The sequence below is a fragment of the Cucurbita pepo genome, chromosome LG08 (genome assembly GCF_002806865.2).
Source record: "Cucurbita pepo subsp. pepo cultivar mu-cu-16 chromosome LG08, ASM280686v2, whole genome shotgun sequence".
NCBI lineage: Eukaryota > Viridiplantae > Streptophyta > Magnoliopsida > Cucurbitales > Cucurbitaceae > Cucurbita > Cucurbita pepo.
The window spans coordinates 9381780-9404309 of NC_036645.1; the positions used below are offsets into that span (position 1 = coordinate 9381780).

General features: G+C 39.3%; 4 protein-coding genes across 9 annotated transcripts; 2 read left to right on the top strand and 2 right to left on the bottom strand.

The window, feature by feature from the left end:
• The first annotated feature begins 273 nt into the window (after positions 1-273).
• Positions 274-1996, top strand: LOC111800577 (pentatricopeptide repeat-containing protein At3g46790, chloroplastic-like). The gene has a single exon (XM_023684331.1). It carries the CDS (start codon positions 405-407, stop codon positions 1977-1979), a length of 1575 nt encoding a protein of 524 aa, XP_023540099.1. The 5' UTR covers positions 274-404; the 3' UTR covers positions 1980-1996.
• A 569-nt stretch (positions 1997-2565) lies between these two features.
• LOC111801011 (DNA-directed RNA polymerase II subunit 1-like) lies at positions 2566-11850 on the bottom strand. Of its 2 annotated transcripts, XM_023684964.1 has the most exons (15): positions 11696-11850; positions 10726-10989; positions 10051-10350; positions 9800-9958; positions 9479-9640; positions 9170-9390; positions 8938-9079; positions 8513-8848; positions 8127-8413; positions 4286-7690; positions 3947-4018; positions 3788-3841; positions 3551-3705; positions 3159-3475; positions 2566-2990 (listed from the first exon to the last, which is right to left on the bottom strand). In XM_023684964.1, exons 1-13 carry the CDS (start codon positions 11777-11779, stop codon positions 3585-3587), a joined length of 5607 nt encoding a protein of 1868 aa, XP_023540732.1. In that variant the 5' UTR covers positions 11780-11850; the 3' UTR covers positions 2566-2990; positions 3159-3475; positions 3551-3584. The 2 variants fall into 2 exon arrangements, with proteins under 2 accessions (XP_023540732.1, XP_023540733.1); XM_023684965.1 differs by lacking the exons at positions 9479-9640; positions 9800-9958; positions 10051-10350; positions 10726-10989; positions 11696-11850 and having other exon boundaries at positions 4286-4811; positions 4875-7690; positions 9170-9471.
• A 2688-nt stretch (positions 11851-14538) lies between these two features.
• LOC111801178 (NEP1-interacting protein 1-like) lies at positions 14539-16463 on the top strand. Its single transcript, XM_023685176.1, has 5 exons — positions 14539-15181; positions 15383-15561; positions 15693-15776; positions 15876-16043; positions 16120-16463. The coding sequence occupies exons 1-5, from the start codon at positions 14911-14913 to the stop codon at positions 16240-16242; spliced, it is 825 nt and encodes a 274-aa protein (XP_023540944.1). The 5' UTR covers positions 14539-14910; the 3' UTR covers positions 16243-16463.
• A 2175-nt stretch (positions 16464-18638) lies between these two features.
• LOC111800460 (probable protein phosphatase 2C 60) lies at positions 18639-22106 on the bottom strand. Of its 5 annotated transcripts, none has more exons than XM_023684161.1 (6): positions 21654-22106; positions 21319-21388; positions 20559-20963; positions 20028-20395; positions 19285-19521; positions 18639-19199 (listed from the first exon to the last, which is right to left on the bottom strand). In XM_023684161.1, the coding sequence occupies exons 3-6, from the start codon at positions 20881-20883 to the stop codon at positions 18948-18950; spliced, it is 1182 nt and encodes a 393-aa protein (XP_023539929.1). In that variant the 5' UTR covers positions 20884-20963; positions 21319-21388; positions 21654-22106; the 3' UTR covers positions 18639-18947. The 5 variants fall into 5 exon arrangements, with proteins under 5 accessions (XP_023539929.1, XP_023539930.1, XP_023539927.1 ...); XM_023684162.1 differs by having other exon boundaries at positions 21636-22106; XM_023684159.1 differs by having other exon boundaries at positions 21319-21498; positions 21654-22105.
• Between the last annotated feature and the right edge of the window lie 424 nt (positions 22107-22530).

Here is a 22530-nt window from a genome sequence, read left to right on the forward strand (position 1 = left end):
TTTTATAAAAAAAAATCTTACTATCAATATATAGACGAAAATTGTCGTTCATAATTTATTATTATTTACAAATTTTTTAATTTTTTAAAAAAATTTAAAGGTGTTTTTGGAGTTCTTAAAAAAAATAATAAATATTAATTAAAATTTTGAAATTCAATGGTTTTTTTTAAGCTATGAAAACTTTATATATATATATATCTTTTTTTTTTTTTTTTTTTTTTTTTTTTTTTTTTTTTTTTTTTTTTTTTTTNGATAGATGGTATATGTCATGAGAAAATCGTCATCTTTCCAGAAATTGACGCGTCGTCCGGCACCGATAAACGGATGCGCGTTTGTCCGCCGCCGCAATAAGGGTAACCTTCTTTTCACGAATTCCATTTCAAGTTTTTGGTTTGAAGAATCCAATGAATGGGCTCCACTGGCGATCTTCGCGAGCTCTGGTGTCGAGAAATCGACCATTCTTCAGATTTCTAAGATCCATCTTCAACGATTGGAGTCGTAGGGAGTATCATCGCGATTCATATGATTACACGAAGTTATTACAACATTGCAGATCTATCAGAAGCGTTCAAGAACTTCATGCCCAGATCGTCGTTGAAGGTCATGACCAAAATGGATTCTTAGCCACGAAGCTAATCGGCAAATATGCCGAGTATGGCGAGGAAAAAATGGGAATTGCACGGAAGGTGTTCGATAGATTGCTTGAAAAAGATGTGTTCTTATGGAACGTGGTTATTCAAGGGTATGCGAATTGGGGTCCGTTTGCTGAAGCTCTAAACCTGTATGATGAAATGCGGGTCGGTGGCGAACCCACCAATCGCTACACATTTCCTTTTGTGTTGAAGGCATGTGGCGCCATGAAGAACGGTGACAAGGGGAAGATTGTTCATGGGCACGTTTTGAAATGTGGGTTGGACTTGGATTTGTTCGTGGGCAATGCTCTGATTGCGTTTTATTCCAAGTGCCAGGATGTTGAAACTGCTCGGAAGGTGTTTGATGAAATGTCTCTGAGAGACATTGTTAGTTGGAACTCCATGATTGCTGGGTATACTTTGAATGGGAAAGTGGATGAAGCTATTATGATTTTCCACGCCATGCTGCATAATCAAACTGCTTGCTCACCTGATAATGCAACTCTTGTTGGTATTCTCCCTGCTTGTGTTACAAAATCAGCTTCCCAAGTTGGCTTCTGGGTTCATTCCTACATTATAAAGACAGGAATGGAAGTTGGGGCCCCGTTGGGCAGTTGCCTTATCTCAATGTATGCTAACTGTGGTCATGTGAACATTGCGAGAGACGTTTTCGATCGAATCAAGGACAAAAACGTCATCGTATGGAGCGCGATCATAAGGTCTTACGGAATGCATGGTTTTGCAGATGAGGCATTAAACATGTTCACAAGTTTGGAAGAAGCTGGTCTAAAACCAGATGGCGTGATCTTCCTGAATTTGTTGTCGACGTGTAGTCACGCCGGGCTTGTAGAAAAAGGGCGCGAGATATACGAAAGGATGGAGGCTTATGGTGCAGAGAGGAAAGAGGAACATTATGCGTGCATGGTGGATCTCTTAGGGAGGGCTGGTTTCTTAGAACAAGCAGTAGAGTTCATTGAAGGCATGCCAGTGCAGGCAGGGAAAGATGTGTATGGTGCATTGCTTGGTGCTTGTAGGATACACAACAACATAGAGTTAGCTAAAGAAGTTGGGGATAAGTTGTTTGTTTTGGATCCCGAAAACGCAGGACGATACGTGATCTTAGCTAGTATGTATGAAGATGCAGGGCAGTGGGAAGATGCTGCTAAACTAAGGAAGTTGCTGAGAGATAGGAATATTAGGAAGCCGGTTGGTTGCAGTTCAATAGAGATAGATAGGATTAATCATGTGTTTGGGAAGGAGGATGAATCTCACCCCTTCACAGAACAAATTTTTGACACATTGGAGAAGCTTGAAAGGGTAATGGATGAAAATTTTGAACCTATTTAATGGAATCCACTTTGCAATTTTCCCTTCAATTGTTCATGTTTCTCATTTTTCTCCCTTGGAATTTGGATGTTCCACTTTAATTCACAACATTCTTGTTAAAAAAAACCTACCTACCACTAAACTCGACTGAGTTGTCTGTCCGAAATTCTAGGAAAACTCTAGGTTTAGCTTAAAAAACCTACTTACGACTCAACTCCGCTCTTTTCTTAAGGAAAGACTTAGTCTTACTGGGTCGATGCAGAATTCTAGGTTAGCTTTCAATTTCACTTGACAAAAGAATAGATTAAGTCTTCCTTCCTTTTTTTTATCGAAATTTTTTTCTTCATTCAAGGGTAAAATAAGTCAATTTCTTTCGTCGATTCAAACGCTGAGTTTGTTTTAAAGTCTTTCGACACTAAACGGACCTTTTGTTTAGCATTGATCATTTCTGCCAAATTGGACCCCATATGTCGTGCTAGTGACCACATTACGATTTAGAGCCAAGTAAAAAGACGAAGATCAAACTAAAACTAAGCCAAAACCATAAAACCAAATTGAAACCTTCAAACCATTGGAAGCATGGAAGTAAATTATAATCTTCAAAAACTTGGGTCCAAACCATATGGACAAAGTTTGTAATTTAACCTAACAATTTTAAGACTGATACTGAAAGTTCATTTGATACCAGTACAATTTACAAATAAAAACTAATACATAGTTGAGAAGCCTATTTCTTAGTAGAGTTTCTGAGTCAAACAAATTACAGTTTTCTTTACATAATCATTTGCTATTTGGTAAGGTACAAAGATACAGGGGAACGGACGGGCTAATTGTAAGATAATCAGTTTTTGCTTGTAATGTGTTCACAGATTCTTCATAGCAAAATAAACAAAGCTTCAGACAAGTTCTGTTCTCTGCCAAATCTAAATCAAATAATGTATTCTCATTCCAAGCAGCATGCCTTGATGAGTTGGGTCGTTTCTTTGCCTCTGCTCGTTCTCGGTTTTCGAGGGCCTGACATTTACAAATTACCTGCACAATCAGTACAATTATACAATGAAGGATTAACTACAACATGTTCTAAGAAATCACTTGCAAAAGGTTAATGTGGTTCGTGTTTCGAAACTTTTTTGAACGTTCGAACGTCACAAAGGCAAGTTTTGAGAGTCAAAACAACACAAACAAAAATAACTATATTACCGTGAGCTATGTCGTTCAGTCATCAATTATATCTAGAACACCTGCACACCAAAATCAGTCTTCTCTGATTTTGTCAACTCTATTGTTCTTCCTTCTAATTCTTTCTGACTATATGAAGCTACCTCGAATGTTAGCACTCTTGTCCTCAGTTAAGAGGCTTCCTAGAGGAATAATCAACCCTATTAACAGAATATGTACCCACCCAATCTTTTTAACGAAATACTGAATCCGGCTACAAAGATACAATGCCCCTTCTCCAAGCCGAGATCCAGAATGATGGCAAGCAACACAGAAGAGAAATCCACATATAAAACACCCTGAAGATCAATTATTACAAAACGAACCAGTTAGCCTTGTTAATCGTCAAGAGATAAGGGCTTCAAGAATTTTACCTCTTCCTTCAACCAAGATATTTGATATCAACCCTCATCGATTGCTCCTATCGTCCTTTCTACTCCTATCATCCTTGTCAGTTGTTTGTGAGGTGTACTGACTAGTAGATGACGGAGAATATCCAGGAGCAGTAGGTGAGTATCCTGCACTTGGACTGCAAGTAATATAAATGATTAGATGCTGACTGAAAAAAAAAGATGTAAATGTTTTGACTAGAAAAGTTTATCTCGGCTAACCTATATTGTGGAGAACTGGGGCTGTAGTCTGGGCTGGCTCCTGTGTTATATGGACTGAAGAGAGAAAAGGCAAATAATGGGTTAAGGAAATTGCGAAGTAATCATGATCATTATAGATGTTAAAGTGAGCCCTCGAGAAAGGAGGCAGTAAAAGCTCACCTGCTAGGACTGTAGGTTGGGCTTGACGGAGAATATGCCGGAGACGTAGGTGAATATGATGGTGATGTTGGACTGCAAGGTAAGACAAGAAGTTCGAACTTATTAGATTCAAGGCATACAGAAACAAACCGGGAAAACAAGCATATATGCAACAGAGTTCATATTCAAACGCCTGAACGTACTACTAAAGACATTTAAACCCAAAAATACTTTAACAACCCACTACNTATACAGAAACAAACCGGGAAAACAAGCATATATGCAACAGAGTTCATATTCAAACGCCAGAACGTACTACTAAAGACATTTAAACCCAAAAATACTTTAACAACCCACTACCTGTAGTTCGGAGAGGTTGGGCTATAGGGACTTGATGGGGACAACCGTGGACTACTGGGTGAGTAGGCCTGTGATGGGCTGTATTTAGCTGATTGAGGATTATAACTTGGTGATGTCGGACTATAGCTCGGCGAAGTGGGACTGTAGCTCGGTGATGTGGGGCTATAGCCAGGGGAGGTGGGGCTATATGCTGGAGAGGTGGGGCTGTAGGAAGGTGATGTAGGGCTGTAGGACGGGGATGTTGGGCTGTAGGAGGGTGATGTGGGGCTATAGGAAGGCGAAGTTGGGCTGTAGGAGGGTGAAGTTGGGCTGTAGGAGGGTGAAGTCGGGCTATATGCAGGTGAAGTGGGACTATAAGCGGGAGAAGTGGGACTGTAAGCCGGCGAAGTGGGGCTGTAACTTGGAGATGTTGGGCTGTAACTAGGAGATGTGGGGCTGTAACTTGGAGAGGTGGGGCTGTAACTGGGAGAGGTGGGTGAATAAGATGGACTCGTAGGAGAATATGCAGGACTAGTCGGGCTGTAACCAGGCGAACTAGGACTGTAGGNCGGACTCGTAGGAGAATACGCAGGACTAGTCGGGCTGTAACCAGGCGAACTAGGACTGTAGGTTGGAGATGTTGGACTGTAGCCAGGAGAGGTAGGGCTATATCCCGGGGAAGTGGGGCTATAACCAGGGGAGGTAGGACTATAGCCAGGGGATGATGGACTGTAGCCCGGAGATGATGGGCTATATCCCGGAGACGAAGTAGGCGAGAAAGCCATTCCTCCAACATAGGGTGAAAATTGAGCATCACTAATAGGTGAGAGTCGGAGATTCGGGCTCAACAAATAACTAGGAGACATCATCCCTTCATGATAAGGAGTTCCTGAGATCGGGGAACGGGAAGGTGTCATGCCAAACTCCAGACCATCAATGTAACTAGGCAGCTGGAGTTCAATAGCATTCTTCAACATCTCATCATTGAGATACAGAGCACAACCCCCTGTTCCTATGGGTGCCAGTTGACCCAACATTATATTTTCAGTAACACCCCTCAAGTGATCAGTTTCAGCATATACTGCAGCATCAAGTAAAATATCCACAGTTTCTTCAAATGAGCATCTCATCATCGGTCCAGTATCATTTCGGTTGATACCATGACGGGTAATAGCCATCAGGTGGCCACGATAAGTCATGGTGTCACAAAGGATGGCAAGATGCCGGTAATTAACGTAAGATCCATCAAAGGAGATAACAACACGCAATTCATCTAGGAGGGAACGTCGAACTGCTTCAATCCCAAGAACTTCAATAACTTCAATCAAATGGTTGCTTGTGGTCCTCCTCGCATCAACATCTTCATGACAAATAACTGCTAAAAGATTGACACCTTCTGTATCCAACATCCACTCCATCTCTGGCTTAAACCCTTCATTCTCATCAAACTTGTTCACTTTACCACACTTAATGAAAACCTTGTTGATATCTGGTATTCCTCGAAGAGCCATTTCAGTTAGCATGTTGCTCTCAATTTTCTTCAAGAACACATCGTCTTCAGCTGATTCATCATTCAACTCACCCTTTGGGGCTTCATCGTTCATGATACGGATACGAAGTATAAGCTTCTCAGCATTATCATCATTAAATATGCAAGTCAAATCATCATCAAATTCAAGGTTGATCTTCTCGGCAATATTCGCCATGCTAAGTTTCTTATCCACCATCATTTCACGATTCAACTCTATACGGAGCAACCATGGGGAGATTTTCTCGGGCGCAATTTCTTCATCTGGCATCTCATAGTAGGATTTCACAAAATCCATATCCTCTTCAATAATCGTGCTCATTGGGTCAGGATCATACCATACTTCCGTAGCTTGTGTGACACTCCTAAGAGTAGTATATTCCAAAGCACATTGAACAGTCTTGGCTCTCTCCTTAGTTTTATTAGCTTCGGGTTTTAGATAGACTGAAAGAGATGGTGTTTTGATTCTCTTGGCTACATTAATGATTTCCCTCAACCTGGGAACACCAAGGGTGACGTTCTTGGCACTAACACCAGCATAATGGAAGGTATTAAGCGTCATCTGAGTCGCTGGCTCTCCAATGGATTGTGCAGCAACACAGCCAATCATTTCACCAGGTGCAACTAGTGACTGAAGGAAGCGTGATTCTATTTCTCCAATAACCCACTCGAACGCTTCGCGTGTAAGCCTGTATTCATCCAAAACCCTTTTGCTAGCAAAAGTGCTTCGCAGCAATATATTGAAGAAAAGGGTGGCGTTCTTTTGAGCCTCCACACTAAGAGGATCTTCACCAGGAACAACCTTCAGCCTTTCTTGAAGTTTGTCGATAGCTTCAACAATTTCCATAGGATGCATATCAGAGGCCCTTCGAAAGTCGATTTTGAAAGTCTTTTGTGCATTCTGAATAAGCCTTTTGAGGTTAACTGGCATTGGCCACGAGTTTTCACCTGTGGTTGCAATTTCTGTTCCCAATTGATACCTGTCTGCTTCAAGCTTTTGGACTTCAGCCTCAAATACGTTGCGGAATTCACGGATAGTTTTTAAATCTTCAACATGCTCTGGCAACATGTAATTTGGCTTCCAGTTCTCATCTTCAAACTCATACCTGAAGATCCTCTCAAATTCCTTTTTCTTCATCTTCAAAGAATCTAGTTTCTGAGATTCTATCCAAACAGAATCCATGCCATCTTCACCATAAAGAAACTGAATTACATCACCCAGTGAGTTTCTAACAGTCCCATCATATTTAACCATGATATCCTCCATGGCTTTCACCAGCCTCCTCTGAATGTATCCTGTTTCAGAGGTCTTGACTGCAGTATCAATAAGACCTTCCCTACCACCCATAGCATGAAAAAAGAACTCCTGTGGGGTCAATCCTCGAAGATATGAGTTTTCAACAAAGCCACGACTTTCAGGCCCATAATCATCTTTAGTGAAATGGGGCAAAGTTCGATCAATAAAACCAAATGGTATTCGCTTCCCTTCAACATTTTGCTGCCCCACACAAGCAGTCATCTGGGAGATATTGATAAAACTTCCCTTGGATCCTGCAGTAACCATAGCTTTCAGATTGTTACTCTCTGACAAACTTTTTTGCGCACTACTACCAGCATCATCACGAGCCTTATTCAGGACCTGGTTCACTTTGTTTTCAAATGAATCCATCATCGTCCGTCCAGGTTCAGGCTCTAAACTACGCTCCTGGGCTTTCTTAATGAGATTTTTCACTTCATTTTTAGCTGCAGAAATAGTTTCATTAATTTTCTCCATGGTTGCTGCATCAGCAATTGTATCTCCAATCCCAATGCTAAAAGCATTCTGCAAAAGCCAGTAATTGACAAGCCACTGTGTATGACCAAGAAATTTTCTAGCTGCATCAGGACCAACCTCCTCCCTGAAAATGATTTACACGATTGAGCTTCAATTTCAGAAAAAGGATAATGAAAAGCATGTGTCAAAAAAAAAATTTATGAGACTGTTAACTCCTTAATCTAGGCAACTCAAATGAACGAACGTGACATTTGAAACACCAACCGCCATCTTTAATGTGATAAAGACATCACCAATTAGTCAAACAAAGAGTCGGAACAGTTCTTTTCAAACTGCATTATGAACATGGCGATTAGTATTAGTTCAAAAAAAAAAAGTGCAACTACTTTTTTAAGAGATGATGATGATGATGATTACAGATCACGTCCCTTTGAAAAGAAGTGCACGAGTACTATAGCTAATGCNGTGCAACTACTTTTTTAAGAGATGATGATGATGATGATTACAGACCACGTCCCTTTGAAAAGAAGTGCACGAGTACTATAGCTAATGCAGCATACCAAATAACATGTATAAGACTTCCAGTTGAAGTTCCGAGAGTCTTCTTGCAAAGAGTTCCAGAAAGCAGTTCCCCCTTCTCAATCCTAACAAAAGTATCTCCCGGAGTAATGAATCCAGATTCAGACTCAGAATGCCAAGCAGAAGTTCTCGAGAGATTAATCTGCTTTGGTATGATAAGATTAAAAACTTGTTTTCCAGTCCAAAGAGGTTGTGGCTTTAAAATTGCAGGGGCAGGAACTTTCCCGTCAAAATCTTCCCACCACATCAAGATATTCATGAAAACATCCTGCACAAATTTATCGATGCAATTTCAGATCCCAACTTACAACAAACAAAAATGTTTGTGCAGTAAAAGGACAAGAGATAACAATCATGTTACTGTGACCTTTGTTATAAAGGTGTCCCTTTTTGTAATTTTACGGCATCCTAACAGAGTATCTTGCACTATACCCATGACAGGACGGTTTGACTGAGGTGACACAATGCATTTGGGAACCATCATGAGCTCCAGTACTTCAGCCCTTGTCTCAAATGACTGAGGAACATGCATATTCATTTCATCACCATCAAAATCAGCATTGTAAGGTGACGTGACAGATAAATTTAGGCGGAAAGTTGAGTAGGGCATAATCTTGATTCTGTGTCCCATGATAGACATTTTATGGAGACTAGGCTGACGATTAAAAAGTACAAAGTCACCATCGTTCAAATGACGCTCCACCTATGATCACAGCAGCAAAAGAATGAGGATTTTAGGAATTATAAAACACCCAAAAATATTAGATTGCATGCATGATCAGAAAATCTTGCCTTGTACCCAAGCTCCAAATGATGATCACTACTTTTCTTAAGATATCGAAGATCAAGCCTCTGCCCGTCATCTCGTATAATGTACTTGGCACCAGTTTTACCAGGTGGAGGATGGGGACCATATTCAACAAGTTCCTTTAATCTGATTTTCAAAAGAAGAGACCATCAGCTAACAATAAATACAGTGAAAGGGAAAGAATCAAGAAGCTAGAAATGATTTTAAAACACGGACCTCTCTATATTATATGGTGTCACAGTCTCCGGATATGTAAGGTTCAAAGCAATGCTCCATGGCACTCCCAGTTCATCAATATTAATTGTTGGATCAGGTGTTATAACTGTACGTGCTGAAAAATCTACACGTTTTCCCATCAAATTACCCCTAATCCGGCCTTCCTTTGCCTTGAGCCTACTACAAATAGATTTAATGGGCCTCCCAGATCGTTGTGTGGCCTTGATTAAAGCAACATATGAAAGTAAGAAGAAAAATGGTTGGAAAAAGAAAATCATATAGATTCAGAAAAAAAAAAAGACTTAATACCCTGGGTAGTCCAGGTAATTCATTATCAAAATACGTGGCTATATGAAACTGCAGTAGTTGCGCAAACTCTGAAATGATATGTGCAGGAGAACCATTTCTTTCTTGCCTCCTGAGGTTTTCGTTGTGCCTTATAATCATAGCCAACTGATGAGTTAGATCGTCCTGCATTGAGAGATGTCACGTTAAAATTGATCCAATTTTGTCAAAAGCATCGTAACACTATCCCAGAAACTAACTAGAAAATAAAATGAATTTTATTGGAAGCAGTAAACAAAACAAGAAACAATTAGACATCATAAAACAAAAGCAGAACAGGCATACCTCACTTCTAGATGAGGTGTCCATCATAACCGATGGTCTCACAGGAGGTGGAGGAATTGGAAGGACTTGCAGAATCATCGAGTCAGGTCGAGCATACTTTGGATTTAGGCCCAAGAGTTTGCAATCTTCGTCGCTTATTCTTTTCAGAACACCAAGAACCTACAAGAATCCATCCAACATTTGACCTCATGAAAGAGGTACACGCAAAATAATTACGAAGGATAATGCTAATCAGGATTGAAATTGGTCACCCTTTCGGCACTAAGTGTCTGTTTTCTTTCCACAGGTTCAGGCAGCTGCTCCTGGTCATCATTTTTCTTCCTCTGAGCCTTGTACTCCGCAACCATTTTCATACCATCAATTGAGATCTTAGGCTGCTGAGCACCACAGCCACCCCGACCCCTTTTCACCGGTTGATCTGAATCTTGGCCTTGAACGTCAATTTCATCTCCACCTTCACACTTGGTTTTGTTCTTGCAGGCATCCAAAATCTTTTTAAGCCTGTTCTTGGGATTCTTTATCCGCATCGCTTGTTTAAATTTTGGGTCCTCCTGAAAAATGATAAACGGATTGCTCAAGGTAATTGACTATTTCCATACAATAGCTAGAATCAATCAATGAGATAATGATAACTTAGACCCAAATTCCCATTATCCCAACATCTTAAAGAGATGCATTCCAGTTATCTTTTCCACTTCGCTCTTAGAAGAACCATAACGAACATATTACATGGTCTAAAACCATAAAAGTCCTAGCCAAGGTAATCCTATGCAGTCTTCTGGAATCATTCATAACGAATCATAGCAACAAGGAAGCAGAAAAAGAAAGAAAAAAACATGTACAGCGTGAAATCCTACTTAACTGAAGGACAAAAAAGGAAACCAATCCAGTAAACATCAAAATATAATATCAAGAAAGAACGGTACCTCGTCAACTAGAATCTTTGAGCAATTGAAGCAAACAGAACGCATGATAGTGAGCACAGTCTTCATAAATCCAATATGAAACATTGGCTTGGCAAGCTCGAGGTGCCCAAAGTGCCCAGGGCACTCAGCCATGTTCGCAGTGCAAGTTTCACACTTCATTTTTCTGTCAATTGTACCAAGCCGCGGGTCACTCAAACCACCTACTTTTGGCTTACCCCTCTCTGTAGTTTCACCATGCTCAATTTGCACCACGGACATTTGCCTCTGAAGTCCAAAGAATATGGTTTAGACACCAAGGTGTGTAGTAAAAAAAAATTCTCACTTCCAACATATGGATTTTGTAACAGATTATATTATCCATTTCTCAATTTAAAGAAACATTGGCATACGAAAACAATCTGGTTTCTTATTTCCTATTTCCTATTTCAAATTATTCAAAAACAAAAACAACACATCATTTGGAATAAAACGTAATAATTTAAATTTTATTAAAAAAATAATATAAGTTTCTTTCTAGCTCAAGACCAACTTTCAATTTAAAATGTGAGAGAAGAAGAACCCAAAAATGTCCACTAAAAGCTATGCATTTCAAGGAATAAGAAACCATTACCCATCAGTGAATAAAATACAAGGAACAAGAAGAAAGAACACGGCCCTGGTCCCTAACTAATAAAATACAAAACCCCGGAAGTTCATCCAGTACTCCAACTCTATAACCAAAAAAACAAGCAGAACTTGCACATCAATAAACCAACAGGCAGCAAAAACCCAGCTGAGCCACTTCCTAAAGCAACCTAATTCATACAAACGTAAAGCATTCCTCATCCCNTTGCACATCAATAAAGCAACCTAATTCATACAAACGTAAAGCATTCCTCATCCCCGAACGACCTCTCAACATAGAGACAGAATCAAACTAAACGAAATACATTGTAATCGAAATTGAAGTCGTGGATGGATAGAGAATTACAATCTCATCTGGGCTAAGTATGCCAAACTGAACCATTCGGACTTTGGCAACCTCAGCCGGGGAGTAAGGGAACCGCAAATCCATGGCGAGCGATCGAAGTGCAAAAACAAAGCCCTAGAGCAAGAAGAAGAGATTGAAAACGAAGTTCCGGACTGTTCAAAATATTTATAGACGAAATTGGTACGCTGGGCAGCTCGACTCCGCGAAATTACCATCTTGTCCATGAGGTTTTCAATTTACTTATTCAATACCATTTTGGGCTTGTATTTTACTTTAATCAATGTCCAAATTCGGTTATAATATCAATAAATTTAATTTTAGTTTATAATCACTTCATGTTAAATAATTTTGTAATAAAAAAAGGAATTTTAAAACTTATTACACAACAACTCGGTTCGGTCAGATTGATCAGTTCCTCTACACACTATAAACCCATACTCAATCAGAACTGAAACGGGTCCTTAAAAAACTCAACCAAATCCTTATAATTTGGATTGGGTTGAGTCGGGTTCTCGTATTCGCTGTACACTCCTTTATAATTTAACCTCTAATTCTATACGACGATGATAAATATTATGTAGAAAATATAATATTTCGAAAAAAGGTTAGATCTAAATTAATGATGAATTTAATTCGATTTGATTTAACTTCGGAATGGATCGATACTATATTTAATAATGTTGATTTTCCGAAGAACCGTGTTTTTAAAGATGTTTTTTTCTCCTTTAAAATTTAAATTATTTTTTAATAGATGAAAATGAAAAGGATTTATTCATTTAATAAAAATATCTAAAATCAATGAATATTAAATAACAATATTCAATTTTTCTCATTTTCATCACGAGTGATCGTTGAGACCTCAACTACTTATAGCTTCGTCAGCTCTCAATAATTAATATATATATATATATATATATATACGTCCTAATTATTACTTAATAATGAAATCAATTAATTTCTCGAAGAAAAATAATATTTTATGTTTAAAATTTAAAAAACGTACCTCGTCTCGTATGTAACGACCCATATCCAGAATTTATATTGGGATTCGACACCTGATAGTCTCAACATTCCCTTGCGACATAGACAGAGAGTGAATACAATCCCCACAAACCCATGAGTTTTCCAACATGTTTTGTTCTCGCTCACATAGATTTATAAGAGATGAGGTCATCGAACATAAACTTATTCAAAGTAAAGCACGCTTAACCATGAAATTCATATGATTGAACTACCGAATAAGAAAGGTTCAATTTAATAAATTTAAAATATTTTAATAACGTACAAGACACGTTCGAAAGTTCAGGAACGAACACAGACACAAATTTAAAAATTAAAAAACTAAACTTATAATTTAATCGAAAATAAACGAAAATTAATTTTTTGAAATACAAAAACTTTAGAAAAACACGAGGATAAGAATGGGTCTAAAGTTGTGGGGCCATAAAACGTTTGGATACTCGTGTTTGAAATTTCTTATAAGGAAGATATTTTTCGTGTCATCCTAACCCATGATTAGGGTTCGGTCATAATCTAGAACGAAAAATGTTTCCATCTACGTCATGAAAACGGGTGCAAATTAAAATATTATTATCATCGAAATAAGTTTAATATTATTATATCGAAATAAATTTTCAAACACCTAATTTAATTTAAATTTAATTTCCTAAAAAGTCAAATTCACACCTAACTATTTCAAAGGTGATTTATCTTTTCTGATTATGAAATCGATTTAATGTATGAATATATCGAAATTGTATACATTTGATCGTGACTTGTGAGAAACCTAACGTGAATCATTTAAATTAATATCCTTTATTCTATAGTTTAAATTGGTAATAATTTATATTTTAAACATTTCCTATATATATGATAGTTTTGGAATGATTGACAAGTTTTTAAAAACATTTCGGTTGGTCTTTATACCATTGAATTTTAGAAATATTTTAATGGTATACGTTTTATTCGAATTTTAATTTTAATTTTAAAAATATATCATACGATCGTTTTTATAATTTAATTATTATTATTTATAAATTAAGATAAAAAAAAAATTGATAGATAACTAACGTGACCTCCCATATTAGTTGGGGGAAGAACAAACCACTGTTTATAAGAGTGTGGAAACTATCCCCTAGCAGATGCGTTTTAAAGTATTGAGGGAAAACCTGAGAGGGAAAGCGCAAACAAGACAATATCTGCTAGCGGTGGATCTGGACCGTTACAAATGGTATTAGAGCCATATACTGGACGATGTGTCAAACTTCTCGCTGTTCCTCGAATGGGGTAGACACGAGGCGGTGTGCCACTAAGGACGTTGGGCCCCAAAGGAGGTGGATTTGGGGGTGGTCCCACATCGATTAGAGGAAGGAAAGAGTGCCAGCAAGGAAGTTGGGCTCGAAGGGGGTGGATTGTGATGTCCCACATTGGTTGGAGAGAAGGACAAACCACCATTTATGAGGGTGTGGAAACCTTCCTCTAGTAGACGAGTTTTAATGAGGGGAAGCCCGAAAGGGAAAGCTCAAAGAAGACAATATCTGCCAGTGGTGGACAGCCCGAAAAGGAAAGTCCAAACAAGACAATATTTGCTCGGGGGACCTGTTGTAACCTTCCTCGAGTAGACGCGTTTTAATGAAAGCCCAAAGAAGACAATATCTGCAAGTGGTGGACGGCTCGAAAAGGAAAGTCCAAACAAGATCATATCTGCTCGTGGACCTGTTGTAACATTGTGTACAAATTGATTATATAAATAATTTTAACTCCCATTTTAAATATTTATTTATTTATATAAATCACAATCTAAGTCCCCCAAAAGAAAAAGAAAAAAAAAAGAAAAAAAAAAGAGTTAAATAATAGAGAAAATTGATGGCGGGCGACCCACTTGATCGGCGGTAGATTTGTGGAGGATGACTGGAAAGCGTAGCCATTGGTATGGCGATCTCAAATTGTGTGTGTGTATGTAGATCCATTTTTGACCAATCTGGTAATGGTAATGGCAGCGCCAATTGCTTGGATTTGTTGTGGACCAATTAATTACCCTGAACTACTCGTTGAACAGAGAGGAGGATTTTGTCATATGATACGAACCATCCCCCTCTTTTCTTCTTCTTTCGCCTTTTCAATGCAATCCCTTGATTTATTATCCCTAAACCCTTTGATTTGGAGCGACAACAAATCTCCTCGAAGCAGCACCAGCTTTAAATGCGAGTTGGTTGATGCGGTTGTTTTCCGTCTTCTCCTTCTTAAGATCCAAGTTTTTTTGCCCTTTCTTTGAATTCCCCAATTCTTGTTTCTTTTCGATTCTCCATTTTCGACCAACCCTTTTCATTTCCATGGATTTCATAGCCAATCCTTTTCGGCTTTCTTCTTCCTCTTCGCCTTCGTTTGGGAATCTCTTTGAGAGAGTTCGAGAAATTTGCTGCTATGCGGTTTATGCGATTCTTGGCAACATTTTGTCTGCGATCTTCACTTTCTTCTTCGCCCTAGGTTTGTTTGTTTGTTTGTTTGTTTGTTTGTTTGTTTCTAATTGATTTTCTGCAGTTCTTGGGATCATTTCCATGTCTGTGATTCTGCTTCATGATAACCTTTCATATGGAAACTAATTTGAGAATTTGATTTGCCAAGAGGGCTTTCTTAAGATTATTTGGGTTTGAAGGAGATGAAATTGTTCTTTGTTTCTTTTGGCAGTGGGGACTTTGCTTGGAGCCATGACTGGAGCATTAATTGGCCAAGAAACAGAGAGTGGGTTTGTTAGAGGAGCTGCTGTTGGGGCAATTTCTGGTGCTGTTTTCTCAATTGAAGTCTTTGAATCTTCTTTAGTTCTTTGGCAATCAGATGAATCAGGGATAGGTTGTCTTCTTTATCTGGTGAGCAAACTTTTTATTCAAATCTTTTGATGATTTGAACCCTCATACGAATCTAAATCTTTTTAATCCTTATTCATATTTTGGCTCTGTTCTTGATAATCCAACATCGTTTTGTCCTCAACTCTGTATAGATTGATGTCATTGCAAGCCTCCTCAGCGGACGACTAGTTCGAGAACGGATCGGTCCAGCCATATTGAGCGCAGTTCAAAGTCAGGTAGCCTTGCAATGCCATTGATTGTGGCTGGTGAATTGTATAGCTGTGTAGCTTCATGTAAAATGATGAAACTCATGTCTTGGTTTTGATGTGCATCAGATGGGTGCTGCAGAGACGAGCTTTGACGACATCTCGAACATCTTTGACACCGGCAGCTCGAAAGGACTGCCTGGGGACCTGGTTGAGAAAATTCCCAAGATCATGGTGTCTAAGAACAACAGTGTAGATGCTTATGGAGAAAAAGTCTGTTGTTCCGTTTGCCTTCAGGTTAGGCTCTAACTTTTATGGATCTCTCTCGTATGAACACAAATTTCTGTTGTTGAAATGGCTCTGATTTTCCCAGGACTTTCAGCTTGGAGAGACTGTAAGAAGCTTACCATATTGTCATCACATGTTCCATTTGCCCTGCATTGATAAATGGCTTATTACTCATGGTTCTTGCCCTTTATGCAGAAGGGATCTGTAATATTTTTCCACTCACCACTGTGTTAACCTTGCCCTTGTAAATTACATAGAGAAAATGTCCTTATTTTCGAGTTAGATCATTGGTTTAGTAGTTCGATATAGGGGCGTCGGACTCGGAACATACTGTGACGATCGATCCTCACCGATGTATAAAAATTTTGAGTAATTATACCCTTATATGCTCTTGTGAATAAAACCATATTCCTTCTTTTTTTTTCCTTACTGATCAATTATGCTATGAGTTTTGGTTGCTTCTCATTTTTTTGCCGAAAGATATAGTGATAGCCTTCTTTAACAACCTTTAAGATTCAACCATTGCTTCGTTCATCTTTAAACAGTCACTCAATCATTGTGTGAGATCCCACATCGGTTGGAGAGGAGAACGAAACATTCTTTATAAGGGTGTGGAAACCTCTCTCTAGTAGACGTGTTTTAAAAACCTTGAGGGAAAACCCAAAGAGAACAATATCTCTAGTGGCAGACTTTGACTGTTACAAATGGTATCAGAGTCAGACATATGTGTTAGTTAGGAGGCTGAGTCAGTGTGTCAGCAAGGACGTTGGGCCCCAAAAGAGGGTGGATTGGGGAGTCCCACGTCGATTGGATAAGGGAACGGCCCAAAGAGGACAATATCTGTTAGCGATGAGTTTGAGCTGTTGCACATTCTTGTGGCATTCTGCGATAGGATTCTTTGTCTTCTAGGTGGCATTCTGTCATAGGATACTGTTTGTTTCTTGTGAGACAACGGTCCATGAATTAAAGACCACTAAAGTTTTTTTAAGACAAGTTTGGACAGCAGGAATAGCCCAGATGACTAATGGTAGCCCTTCAAAGCTGAGATTGTTGAGGTTAGTTGAGAGGGTATTGAAAATATTTAATACACATATTAAGCAGAAACTTTGGGAGTGGAAATACAAGGGATTTCAAGTCCCATTCTGCTGCATGATCAGGTATTGGGGAGCCCTATCTGCATTGAAAGGTTCTCAGATTGCAGGGCAGATGCCTCTAAAACACACTCTTTCCCCTCTCATTAATGAAATCTTATTAGGTTCAAATCTTTCTTCCCCCACTAGCACCAATTACGTATCCCGCCTTTACCTTCCCGATTTGTAAAACGCGTCTATTAGGAAGAGGTTTCCACATCAAGAAATGTTTAGTTCCCCTCTCAACCCGATGTGAGATCTCACAATCATCCACTTCCTTGGGGTTCATCGTCCTTGTTGGCACATTGCTTGGTGTTTGGCTCTGATACCACTATTGTCTGTTTTGGTCCATTACATATCGCTGTCAGCTTCATAGTTTTTAAAATGGGTCTGTCAGGAAGAGTTTTCCACACACTTATAAGGAATGCTTCGTTTCCTTCTCCAACCGATGTAGGATCTCATGTTCCTACTCATACAATATTAGTTTTTTCAAATGTTCATAGAAGATATGGATATTTTTGAAAGATTCTGACCTAGAAGAATGCTAAAAGTCATAAAACCATACAGTTGTCTATATGGGGTCCTTAATATTAGAGCTCGAGAGTGACTCGATTATTTATATTAGGTTTTCTTAGGTTGGTTTTTGTGGCTTTTGTTTCATCTACCACAATAAATAGTGTTGAAAATCTACCAAAGGAATTGGAATCTGTTTGGTTTGGTATTTCACTTTAAGAAGGTGCATCATCCATTTTAAGCATCCAATAAAATCATAGCATTGAACTGAGAATTGATCTTACAAGTTTCTCACTGCATTTCATCACTACCACCTACTTGCCCTTTAATGGTCACCTACCCTTGTTTTCTTTTGCTTCCAATCAAATCTCACTTTTTCTTCAAATCTTCATTGTTTTCTTTATACACAAGGAACACAATTTCTTTTCCATCTATACTTGATAATATAATATAGCCAAATGGGAGCGCGGTAACTTGAAGAAAGGGTTCCAGGACACAAACAAGGTGGATTGGAATTTCTTTCTTTGATTCTAGCGGTGTAGTGGATCTGATTTAGTCGGTTAAAAAGTATAGTCGAACTTCTTTCTTTATAGTGCTTCCTACTCCCTTCTTCATTAATCCATTTAGACCCGACTAGGTACACGTGAATCCAGAGAACCCGGTTCGAGAATAGTTTCTTAATAGTAGAGTCTTTGTCTGCTAGTGAGAGTCCTGTTATTTTATGTTATCTCTAATTCGACTACGGTACATGATTATATGGTAATGAACTATTTGAGAATTTAGATCAAATATCTCATATCTAGTTACGGGAGCGTGGCCAAGAAGTAGTCAACTAATTGCCCCCTTCTATTTGACCTTTCTTGGCTGTGTGAATAATATTTATGAAAAACTTAATAAGAGTAGGGGTCGGGTGACACTTAGTGGAACAATTGACAACAACAAAGTCTATCAACACGATATATTACACGTTCATACTATACGCATGCCTAAAAAGGATAAAAGGTGAGAAGTGATGTATACAAGAAGGAGAAGAATTTCCCAATGGCATCTATTAAGCTCCAAGGCCAGATTTTGAGTGTAGTTTCCTCAGTAAGTTCTTAGAAAGAAATAAAAAGGGTAAAAGCTGACTTAGAATGTTACATTGAGCTGAGCTGAGCTGAGCAGAGCAGAACAGATCATTTAAAGAATCAAAGTGAACCTTCTCTCATCTCTCCTTGATATACAACAACTTGGTGGGTCACTGAATCCCTGAGAAGCTTTGCATTATTATTCATTGGGGAGTAGTGTTGAGCTTAGAAGCTGCTACAGCCTTTGCAGATAGGTTCACCCCTCCCCCTCTCACTGACAAAACAGGGCTCCTTCCTCCTGAACCACTCGAACCCAGAAACACAACTATCACCGTTGTGTCGTCGTGAAAATGACGCCGAACCCCACGGTCGATCTTCTTCAAGTCCGAGTACCGCATTTCTCGTTTCTTAGCTGCTTCCTGCATTGCTGCTTTCACCAACCTCCTTGCACTTCCCTATTTGAAGCCAATAAAACGAGAGAGAATAACTTTACTGAATACACTTGACAATGAGATTTACACTCAGAAAAACACAACTTACACTGTGAGGATTCTTGTGAACGATATCAACTGCTTCCTGGTTGCTAAGGTGCTCCCATAGCCCATCAGAAGCAAATATGAGGAATTGATCATTCGGATCGAGTTCGTGCACAGAGATTGCTGGTTCTGAGCTCAGAATAGGCCTACTGAACGGTTCTTGGAGGCGAAACTTAGCATACAATGGCTCCCGGTTGAATTCTGGCTTTTTGAGATATACGTCTCCAATTGACCGAGAAATCTGCATACGAGTTAAAAGGGAAGTTTTGGATTGGGGGAGAAGATAGGCTCAAATATGGCATGGTAGTCAATATACAAGTATGCAAATAACTCATGGCTCGACAACATCGGATCCAACACCGACTCTTTGATTCGATGCAACTGATAAAAGAATGAAAAATCTCCAAAACAACGAGGCAATAAAGAACAGTTGCACATGGAAACAATGTTGCGTGAGCCAGACCCAATAAGGTTTTGAACGCGTAACGAAACATTTTCTTCACCTATGGCATCTAAAAGTTCACCCAAACTCGAGACATTTCTTGACTTTTAATGCACAAACAGATGACTCGACCGAAGAACATGTCTAACCCACAAGTTCTACCAAATTAGCTCGACTCTAACCGTGTGAGATCCCACATCAGTTGAACAGGAGAACGAAACATTTCTTATAAGAATGTGGAAAAGATAGTATAAAAATAGCCCAAAACTGAAAATATGTCAGGATCAGCCAAGCTTAGGTAGTACCTGAATCAAGCCCTTTACGCGCCATACATTATGCTTCAACACCACAATACGGGGGTCATCGGGGTGCGAAGACTGCATCTCCTGGCGGACTGACGGTATACTTGCATTGTGCTCTGATGATAGCTGAATCGGAAGAACTTCTCCAGTGGACCGCACAAGCCTTCCCAACACGGCACGGGAATCACCTAGGTTCGCAATGTAGAGTTTCCCGTCACAAATCACTCCAACCAGACAGCAAGAACCAACAGCCGCAATCTGGGGGTTCATAGGCCATTGCTTGGTGACAATAGAGAGAAACCCCTCTTCTGTTGCTTGGAATGCTTTCTTTATCACATTTGCTGACATTGCCTTTTCTTCTGTGGCAAACACTGAACAGTAAAAAGTGACCGACCCAATTAGATCAGTTAAGCGTTTATTTGATAGTATCGGCTACTTGGGACGCTCGTACCGATTCTAAAACTAATGCGTGCAACAATCCCTACTTCTTAAACGATGCATTTATCAAATTCAAGATGTTTAAACTCCTCTTACCTTTGAGGTGCTGGAACAAGTTCGCACATATGAATCGCGATGTCTCAGGGCCACCATGGCCATCGTATATTCCAACAAAGGTTCCATAGGGTCCCGACTCGAGCAAGCTCAAGGGGCCAGACTCAAGCTGGCTCTGATCCTCAAGTAAATTGTTGGCCTGAACAACAGCCATTGAAAACTCTCCATTGACATGGTGGCCATGGTCCTTGTACCAAAGTAGCCCATCTTGGCAGCCAGCTGAATCGGAACCACAGCCCCGACGTGCCTGCCGATCAGCACATGGCTGCCAGCAGGCCCTCAGGAAGTTCATCAAACTTGATAACATCCCTCATTGCACCAGAGCCACCCTCCAATTCCTCCACATCCAAAATGGATGCAACACCAATCCCACCTCAAAATCCTTCCCTGCAGACCCAACAATCAAAGATGAGCCACAAAACCAGTTCATCAAAACCAACCCCATATTCCTTCCTATTTAAAGCTCAAAATTCCCAGGAAAACAAACAGAAAATACAAACGAGAAACGAAGAACAGCATTAAGAACAAGAATCAGAACAAAATCTACCTCTACATTCTAGAGTTCAATCGTTTCCACAGTTGAAGTTTAAGAACAAGAAACAGTCAATAATTTAATCCGAAAGAAAACGAAATCGAAAAAGGAAAAACATCAACCACAGATTCTCTTATCAACAGTAACAAGAATGAAAAAGAAACAATAAAAAAAAAAAAACAGAATAAGCGAAGAACAGTATGAACTCACTGTAATTAGGCTATTCTGGTCAGTTGGGGTCAGCTACTACTGGTCGAAACCAAATGAAAACGACGGAGATCTAAAAGAGACGCAACAATACATGTGCAAGTAAAATTGTTAGATCAACAGATCCATCGATCCCCAAAATAGGGAAATGGGTCTTTTACTGCAACAAATTCCTTCTCAAACCTGTTCTTAATTCCAGAACAAACCAATGAGGAAGAAGAAGAAGAAGAAGAAGAAGAACATAGAAGAACTCTCTTGATCCATATGAAAACAGAGTAATATATATTGTTAGGTCAATCCTCCACTTTTCATTAATTTACCTCTCTAATTGAACTAACCTGAGAAGAGCTCTCAAATTTTAGACCCATCTTTGACTTTTCTTCCGACCCATCTCCACAAAACTTGAAAAAGTTAGCAAACAGCACTGAAATTTTGATGGGGTTTTGTCCTTTTACGAATCAGGAAGTGGGGTGGAGTCATTTTCTTCGATTTCGTGAAGACCAGTAATGGAGTGGGGTAAATATCTTGGGGCAAATTTTCAGGAGGAGAAATGAGTATCGCTATGGCGCAGGAGGCGACGTGTCGATCGATGGAGAAGAACAAGACGACACGTGGTGGGATTCGACGATCAGCAAGCGGCTTCCATTGTATGGATTCTTAGCTCCACAAGAATCTGACGAGTTGTATTCAAACACCGATCATTTTTTGGTGGTTGATTCGGAACGGGGCTTGTTTTTTTTAGGGTTTTGATCGATTTTGTCAAATGGGGATTCGTGGCTTTCCGTTTTCAATTGTTTGTTTATGATGATTCTTGATATGTTCGTTGTTTTTCTCAATGGAGAGACATTTTCAGTATTGAAGTTATTACGATCTTGATCTTGTTTTTGTTCGTAATTTTGTGTCATAATGAAATCGAGCGATATCACATTTCATTGTCTTTTGGGCATGATTTTTAGTTCATTGTGGTCATATTTGTAAGAACAAGAACAAGGATGAGTCGATACATTTTAATACGTGATTTTGAGCCATTTTTCTTTCAGAGTTTGGTTCGGACCTATTATCGCCATGCCACATCTTAGGTTAGTTAGTGTGATCTAGGGTAGAGCATGACACACGCACACTCAATCGTCATCTTAGGTTACTTCACATAGCTCGTTCCTGACATCACCTTCGTGTTTGACAATTGAGTTCGGTCTAAAGAATGTCTCAACCCAA